We start from the raw sequence: 9040 nt of genomic DNA on the forward strand, positions 1-9040 counted from the left end.
AATGCTAAATGCTTGAATTACTTTATTTGGCCGTTGCAAAAAGAAGGTTTTGTGTTGTGATGGAGTTTATTATGAAAAAGCCGGCTGCCCCCCTCTGAGTCGTTTTGCAGCTAAGATTTCTTAAGTTGATTGGTCAGTTTTTTTTTATGCACTCAGCATGAAAAACATCACGCTGAATGACTTATTTCCAAAAAACCTTTGAGCACATCTCTCTGACACAAGTGGTGCTTTTACGTGATTAAATCAACTAATTGATTAGTCGACAAAACCATATGAGTGTTAGTGGACTAGGAATCTCGTTTAAATAGCAAATGCACCTGCGCCCATCTGTGCGTCCATGGGTGTGCTGGTCTTGCAGGGAGGTGTGTTCAGGTGCATTCTGGGCGTGCTGGTCTTGCAGGGAGGTGTGTTCAGGTGCATTCTGGGCGTGCTGGTCTTACAGGGAGGTGTGTTCAGGTGAATTCTGGGCGTGCTGGTCTTACAGGGAGGTGTGATCAGGTGCATTCTGGGAGTATTGCTATCTTGAGGCAGCGGGAAGTGATCGCGCCATTGACCAACAAAAACCTGGTCTAAAGTCAATAACGCAGCATTTCATTGTTATTTTAACAGAGCATTAGTGAAATGCTCCTAGGCTCGTGCACAGCGTGCACACTATGCTTGTTACACACACAGGGACACACAGCAGCACACACACATGCAGAAGATTACAAATAAAAATATTACGGTACATCATAACAGCAATGCTCCAAGGTCCAAACGCGCCTGGCTTTTAAAGGGAATGGGAGATGATCTCTGATTGGTTGATTGCATGTTACGCCCAAAACACACCTCTGATTAATGAAGACACTAAGGACAACCCTTTAGAACCAGGCGCCCGGCACACAGACCCTTTTTCCCGCCATCAAACTAGTAAAAGTGGATTTGGACACGCCCTAAACACACCTGCGCCAGGCTCTTCACGACATGCGCTTAGATCGTTAAGATAGGTCCCCAAATGTGGATTCATCCACTGCTGAAAATAGTCCCCAACAAATGCACTATTTCCTTCTGTTTGTTTGATAAAAACTACAGCGAGCAGCTGTTTTTAGGCTGTTACTGAAAACTTTTTAAAACAGGAAACTGTCTTTAGAGATATGTGACTTCAGTGGAGCTGAGAGCCACCGAAGAGGTTTTGGTCTTTCAATGGGATTTGTTGACAAAAGAAACAAGCGTAGAACCAGACGTATCCTTTTTAAATGTAAAAATATGAAATTGAAATATGTATATTTGTGTCCCATGTCAAAGTTAAAACCGGATCAATAGTTTGTGTGTTTGTCTTTGTGCAGAGCTGTATGAGATCTTCCTGTCCAGAGCCAAAGAGAAGTGGAGGAGTTACAGTGAAACCAGTTCAGTCAACGACAGTGAGAGTGGTACGACACAGCACCAGTCTGACCTCTAACCCTCATTCTCCACGCTGCGCTGGGTTTTGTCCCGTCCTTCGCCAGGCACCATACCACACCGACTCGCAGATGTTTTTTGTCTTTTAGAAGTACTTTCAGAAACAATCCCGTGTTTATTAAGCTAGTAGCTATCTTCCACTCCAGGCACTCCTGCAGTTAAACTCCATGCCTTCTCTTTTTCAGGTGTTGTCTTTATCTTAAAGCGCCCATATTATGCTCATTTTCAGGTTCATAATTGTATTTTAAGGTTGTACCAGAATAGGTTTACATGGTTTGATTTTCAAAAAACACCATATTTTTGTTGTACTACACAGCTCTCTCTCACTGCTGCAGATCCTCTTTTCACCTGGTCTCTGTTTTAGCTACAGAGTGAGACCTCTTTTCTTCTTCTTCTTCTGTACTATCTTTGATTGCAGTCGCACATGCTCAGTAGCTCAGATCGTAGCTCATGTCAGCTAGCTAACTCTAGAGTCTCCTATAAAGACGGAGAATACAGCGATGTCAGCGATAGATTTACTAAACGACAGCCTTGGACCTGGAAAATATTTACATGATGATGGAAAAAAGAGACAAAAACTTGGAAAAAGAAGGAAGGAAGGCAAGAATAGGTCGAAAATAGTAACAAATACTTTGAAAAAAAAAAACCAGAAGAATTAAGGAAGGCAACACTAGGGCGACAAAAGTGACAAAAAATTCAAATAAGCGACAAAAACTTTGAAGAAAAAAAGTCCGTAGAAAAAAGTAATGAAGAAAGGCAAGAATAGGTCAAAACGAGCGACAAAACCTTCAAAAGAAGGTGACAAACACAAAAACAGCGACAAAAACTTGCGAAGCGGAAAAAAAAGACAGTAGAAGCAACTACAGCCTTGTAACTGAAAAACATTTTGCAAAAAAATGTCATGTACCCCCTGCAGTCCTCCAGAGTACCCCTAGGGGGACACGTACCCCCATTTGAGAAACACAGCATGACATAAAAACTTTTCTCGTGTGCGTTTTCCTGTTAGACGGAGGAGCGTCTCTGGCTGACAGAGAGTCCAGTCTGGATCTCATCAAGCTGGACATTTCCAGAACCTTCCCCTCTCTCTTCATCTTCCAGAAGGTATTTGATCTGTTGTGTGTGTGTGTGTGTGTGTGTGTGTGTGTGTGTGTGTGTGTGTGTGTGTGTGTGTGTGTGTGTGTGTGTGTGTGTGTGTGTGTGTGTGTGTGTGTGTGTGTGTGTGTGTGTGTGTGTGTGTGTGTGTGTGTGTGTGTGTACCTGTTTTACTATATTCGTGGGGTCGAAAAACCAGGGACTACAGTATCCTTGTGGGGTCTGCACAGCCTCGTGGGGACCAAAATGCTGGACCCCACAAGTTTAAAGGGCTGTTTGAGGGTTAAGACTTGGTTTTAGGATTAGGGTTAGAATTAGGTTAGGGTAAGGGTTAAGGTTAGGCATTTAGTTGTGATGGTTAAGGTTAGGGTAAGGGGCTAGGGAATGCATTATGTCAATGACATGTACCCACAAAGATAGTAATACAGACCGTGTGTGTGTGTGTTCTTGTTTTCCTATCATGGTGAAGACCAGTTAGTTGTAGAACTTCAGAGTGAGAACGTTTCTTTCCTCTGTGCAGGGCGGCCCCTACCACGATCTCCTCCACAGCGTGCTGGGGGCTTACACCTGTTACCGACCTGACATTGGCTACGTGAGTTTGATTTTTCCCTCCACCCCTCAAAAAGATAATAGGTGATATTTAGTTGTTTACAGTCAGAATTGTGTTATATATTTCATCTTTGAAGTGGGTTCCTCATGTTTGTCTGTTCACATTTTCACAGTTTATTTTATATTGTCATTTTGTAAAGTAGTTTTATTGTGTTCTTTTTTATGTTTTTCTTTAATTGTTAACACTTGGTTTTTAAATGTGGATTTTTTCTTTGGGTCCTTGCTAAAAAAACGAACTACACAAACACACATTAATCCAAACGCGCCTTCTTCAGTCTTCCCTGCTGATCTGGAGTCTGTTTCGCCGTTGTGTTTCAGGTCCAGGGCATGTCGTTCATTGCTGCTGTGCTGATCCTCAACCTGGAGGAGGCCGAAGCCTTCATTACCTTCGCCAACCTGCTCAACAAACCCTGTCAGATGGCCTTCTTCAGAGTCGACCACGAACTGGTACGCAAAAAAACCCAATCATTAGTTATTCACGGTACTCAGTTTGTTCACCTATTGCACATGTAGGGCTGGGCGATAAGGAGAAAATCAATCATCAAAATATTTTTGACCAAATACATTGATGGCGATATTGTATTGTAGGGATGACTATTGGTGCTTTCACAACGTATTAACACATTGAGAGTTTTAATCAATAATCACCAATAAACAGACAAACCAGACAAACAAACAAAACAAAAAGTTCAGAAAATGGCATTTTACCGTAATAATGCAGCCTTTAGAACCAGGAAAAGACAACAACACTTGTGTCCTATCACAATATCCAAACTCTAAGACAATATCTAGTCTCATATCACAATATCGATTTATATTGATATATTGCCCAGCCCTAGGCACATGTGTCAAAGTCGATTTGGCCAGCGGGCCAAATCCGACCCCGTGCAAATTTGGATCCGGCCCGCCCAGTTGTGTGGGCCAAACCAAAAAGACAGGAAACTCTTTTTCAAACTGCAATTATGCGACACTCAAAGCAGAATTTGGCTGATGTTTTGGCCGACTTTGAGACTCAGAAATTCCCACAGAACCAGAGTTTTCATATTCAGGCTGTGAAGCAGGTTGCTGTGAGTTGCTGTTTTTAAAAATGTGATCATTGTTTTGCCTGATATGCTAAATTCTATGATGGCTAAAAAACTTTGTTCCTGACTTTTTTAGGGCTTTATGTCGACTAAACTGTAAGTGAGAAGACTATATGCAATAATATGGTCAAAAGTATTTGACTTTTTTGATTAAATATAAGCATTAAAATAAACTGTACTTGTGTGGCCCTGGATGTGATTCTCATTTTCCAGTGTGGCCCTTAGTGAAGTTGAGTTTCACACTCCTGACTTATGGCTTTGTTCTTCATCCTTTCTTTACTCTGTCTGTCTGTCTGTGGCAGATGTTGAAGTATTTCGCAGCCTTTGAGGTTTTCTTTGAGGAGAATCTGCCTCGACTCTTCAGCCACTTCCAAAACAACAACCTGACCCCCGACCTCTATCTGATCGACTGGTGAGTGACTTATTAAAGTACTTCATTCATACATCAACACAGGTGGGAGAAGTATTCACATAGTTTACTTAAGGAAATGTAGCAATACTAAACAAAAAGTCCTGCATTTTAAATCTAACTTTAGTAAAAAAGTACCCCAAAATTGTACAGTACTTGAGTGTATGTACTTAGTTACTTTCCACCACTAAAAAACAGCGGGGCACCAATTGATCATTGTTTTGGATTAATATTGGCGCCGTTGAGTTTAAAAATAGAAAATTGAAATTTAGAAATTAAACGTTTCTGAGCATCAATAGATTGTTGGTCAACTACAATGACCATACTTAATTACATACTGTTTATGAAGCTCTTTTTACAATTTACAGCACTAAACTCTGACAGATTTAAAAAACAAACAATTTGAAGGATAATTCATAGCTCTAACTTTTAAAGTTTTGTCTGTCTTATGCACAGTTAAAAACAAGTTTACCTGTACAATGAAATTCTTTCTTTTTCCTCCTACCCTGAATGCCGTTTACAAAAAGGAAACGAGAAAGTGCACACACAATTGAAAGAAAATGTTGTGGTTCGAGTCAAACCGAAGCAGATTTAGTCACAGCAACCTAAAAACTCACAGGAAGCAGTGAGGTAAAAACCCAGAGAGTGGATAATAGACACCTGAGTGATCAAAAACTCACTTTATTCTCCTGTGATTGAATTATTTAATCACCACCCTTTTCTGGTTTTTGTTCCTTTTTTTTGTGTGTGATTATACACAAAAAAAAGAACTTTGAATAAAAGCCTTTTGATATTCTTGGAAAAGTAACAGTGTGTTTGTGTGTGTGTGTGTCTCTGTCCAGGATCTTCACTCTGTACAGTAAGTCTCTCCCTCTGGACGTGGCGTGTCGGGTGTGGGACGTCTTCTGCCGGGACGGGGAGGAGAGTTTGTTTCGGACCGGGCTCGGCATCCTGCGTCTTTTCGAGGACGTCCTGCTCCAGATGGACTTCATCCACATCGCCCAGTTCCTAACCCGGCTGCCGGAGGACCTGCAGGCACACACACTCTTCACCGCCATGGCCAACACACACATGATCAGCAGGAACCGCCGCTGGGCTCAGGTCAGCATCACACTCCGAGTTCAGGGCAATATCAGTCAATGAGTACGTTCACATCCACACTAATGTTCCACTAATATTCAGAATATGACAATATTCCAAATTCGATACAGGTCAGCTAAACAGCATATTTTTAATTTGCTTGTATATTTTTGAATAATTTAGCGTTTTACAGTTACGTCATGGCATATGCAGGTATTATTCAGGTTTTAGTAAAGAATTTGGACATGTATACAGCGTATTCAGAATCTGCGTCATTGTGTACTCTATAGCCTAAGTAATGTGGAAATGTGTTATTTATGCAATACGTAGGCTATTGGGGTTGTGCAATATGTTAGTTGTGCAATACGTAGGCTATTGGGGTTGTGCAATATGTTAGTTGTGCAATACATAGGCTATTGGGGTTGTGCAATATGTTAGTTGTGCAATACGTAGGCTATTGGGGTTGTGCAATACGTAGGCTATTGGGGTTGTGCAATATGTTAGTTGTGCAATACGTAGGCTATTGGGGTTGTGCAATATGTTAGTTGTGCAATATGTAGGCTGTTGGGGTTGTGCAATATGTTAGTTGTGCAATACGTAGACTATTGGGGTTGGGCAATATGTTAGTTGTGCAATACGTAGACTATTGGGGTTGTGCAATATGTTAGTTGTGCAATACGTAGGCTATTGGGGTTGTGCAATATGTTAGTTGTGCAATACCTAGGCTATTGGGGTTGTGCAATATGTTAGTTGTGCAATATCTCATTGTGCAAGTGCTGCGCTACACTTGCGGAGAATGCAGCCGACAGGGTTGTTCATTCAAAAACTGAAAGGAGTTAATGTGCTTACTACATACTGTAGGTACCTGTCCAGTGTATATGAGAGCATGTTCTGTGTTGTATGTGTTGAGAGATGCTTATTTTCTGTATTTTGTGTTGTCTTTGTAAAGCTGCGGAATGGACAGAGTCCAAAACAAATTTCCCTTCGGCGACAATAAAGTTTATCTAATCTTTTTATAGTCTCGCATTGCAAGACCTTGCTACACAGCGCTGCGGGGGAGGGTCTGTCTGGTCCACACAGCATTCCGGGATTCTAGAAAAACATGCTCTTGTTTATTGACATTTCTTTAAACCAATCACAATTGTCTTGGGCACGAAGCCACGGTGCCTCTGCTAAAAAGCCTTGTGAAGGAACTTGTTTTGGTGGAACATGTGTACGTTCAAAAGTGGTTTTAGTCGTGCAACAGAAAACTCAGATTGGACAGATAGACTAGCTAGCTGTCTGGATTTACCCTGCAGAGATCTGAGGAGCAGTTAACCATAGTCCTCACAAATCCACCAGAGATTAGAACGCCAACACAGAGACAGAGGAAGGGGACATCCGGCGGAGAAATCCTGAAGTGGAACGTCGTGGATATAGTCTAGGGTTTTTACAGCAGTTTGTGACAGTTTACTCTTGGCTGTTTACGGCCCAAGTTCAGCTCTGTACGTTGCTAGTCTGCAAGGCTGCGGTAGAGATGCATGGTCAAAAGAAAAGATGAAGAAATACAGCTACTTTTAAACATTATCAAAGACTTGGGTATCAAGGTTTTTGGATATGCGGAAAACATCGCAACGCTGACCTTTTCAAGAAGCTGGTTGAAGGACTCAAAGAGGGACGCTGTGTTCACACGCTCCAACAAGTCCTCCACTGCTGGAAAACTTAGAAAAAATCCTATTTTGCACGGCTGCATGTAAACGGGAATATTAGTGGAATATCACCTTTAATTAACCATGAAAACAGCTTAGTAGGAATATTGCCTTTTTTTCGGGAATAAAGGCAAAAAAAACGGAACATCATGTGCATGTAAATGTAGTCTATGTGTTTCTGACTAAATATGAATTCCATCTGTTTTCTCTCAGGTGTTTTCCGCATTGATGAAGGATGGAAATAAAGAGACGGACAAAAACACCAGCCCGGCTCTGAGAAGCTAACACTAGCCAACCCCTCGACGCTGATGCCCGCCTTTCTTAAAAACTAATCGTCAAAACTAATCGAGCTGTGAATGACGGAAGCTCGCTTCCTGCCTGCCGCGACAAAAAACAAAACAAAGGGGGCTAGCTGGGCAGCTCGAAGCCTCGTAGCCCGAAGCTAAAATAGTCACTCCAAGAGGCTACGAAGCTACGAAGCTTGGAGCGACTGCGAGCCAGCCCGGGCCCTCGAAGGCAGAGAGTGACGACGAGACTTTTGGCCTGAGCATCCCGTCATGTGAAGGAGTGGTCTGTGGCTGGTTAGTCCCAAACGCCAGCAGCCGTTGTCAAGTCGTTCTCCGGAGAAGCCAACTTGTCGTTCAAGCAGCTGGGGGTCACTACTCCACCAGCCTACTGAAGCTGGGAAAATTAAAAACTGTAACTTTGCAGATAATATTCTGTTATTTCCGCTGCCGGCTGGGAGGGAAAAAGTCCCTCCCTGCCTCCCCGTCGGGACACAAACAACCACTAAACATTGAGCGTTGCGCCCCGTGTAATTCTCAAAGACTCCAATTCTTTCGGTGCTAATGAGTTCCTAGAGGCTTAAAAAAAAGGCCTCTGTGGTTTAATTGTTGAGTAGGTTCTTGTAGGTTTTGATTACATACTATTAATAATTTGCTGTGGATTTAGCTTGATCTCTTCGATTAAAAAAATAAATAAATGACGGGAATCTGCGCAAGCATGGCTCGTGCTAATATCCTCGTTTGTAGCTGTTACTTTAGCCTCCTACGTTAAGCTCCTAGCTTTATAAAAATGTATATCTGGGGGCAACAAACCCCCCCCCAACCGAATATGGGGAAGAAACGCGGGGAAATGGAATCCTTTTGTACAGTACAGTCTTTCTAATTGAACTAACGCACATCTCATCAGAGATTCTAACGAGCTCGAGCAGACTAAATATTACGTGGTTTTGATGTTTTACAAGAACAAGAAACTAATTATTCCAAGGTCCATTGGGCTCAACAAGTCTTTTCTACATGTGTTGAATACTTTAAAATGTTATCCTGAATATAGAAAAAAAAAAAATCAAACTGTTAAGGCTGTGTTCACACTCGGCATCTTTTTTTTTTTTAAAGCTGCCAGTGTTTTTTTTCTGCAGCTCAGAGCGTCTTTTTGAAGTTGAAAAAAGTTCAATTAACATTGGTCGTTGGGCGGGGCTTAACATAATGATGGCAGAGTTGCGACGGTTCCGCATGAATTCCCCGCTACTTGAAAACAAAGAAGATGGCCTTTTTCTTTTAAAAAAAAAAGACACCACGTGTGAACATAGCCTAAGGGGGGAATTAACAACCGTGGATTTAGAAATTCACTATCAAACAGAT

General features: G+C 41.9%; 1 protein-coding gene across 2 annotated transcripts in view; it reads left to right on the top strand.

The window, feature by feature from the left end:
* The window catches only part of LOC114571867 (TBC1 domain family member 12-like), a 10964-nt gene extending 2191 nt beyond the window's left edge, over positions 1-8773 (top strand). The window contains exons 5-11 of one of the 2 annotated variants that reach the window (XM_028603107.1): positions 1326-1409; positions 2444-2538; positions 3050-3121; positions 3457-3585; positions 4523-4632; positions 5472-5730; positions 7611-8773. In XM_028603107.1, coding sequence (XP_028458908.1) covers positions 1326-1409; positions 2444-2538; positions 3050-3121; positions 3457-3585; positions 4523-4632; positions 5472-5730; positions 7611-7682 — 821 coding nt within the window. In that variant the 3' untranslated portion in view covers positions 7683-8773. Of the gene's footprint in view, positions 1-1325; positions 1410-2443; positions 2539-3049; positions 3122-3456; positions 3586-4522; positions 4633-5471; positions 5773-7610 lie in introns of both variants that reach the window. The other variant, XM_028603108.1, reaches the window with a different exon arrangement.
* The last annotated feature ends 267 nt before the right edge of the window (positions 8774-9040 follow it).

Source organism: Perca flavescens, chromosome 17 (assembly GCF_004354835.1).
Source record: "Perca flavescens isolate YP-PL-M2 chromosome 17, PFLA_1.0, whole genome shotgun sequence".
NCBI lineage: Eukaryota > Metazoa > Chordata > Actinopteri > Perciformes > Percidae > Perca > Perca flavescens.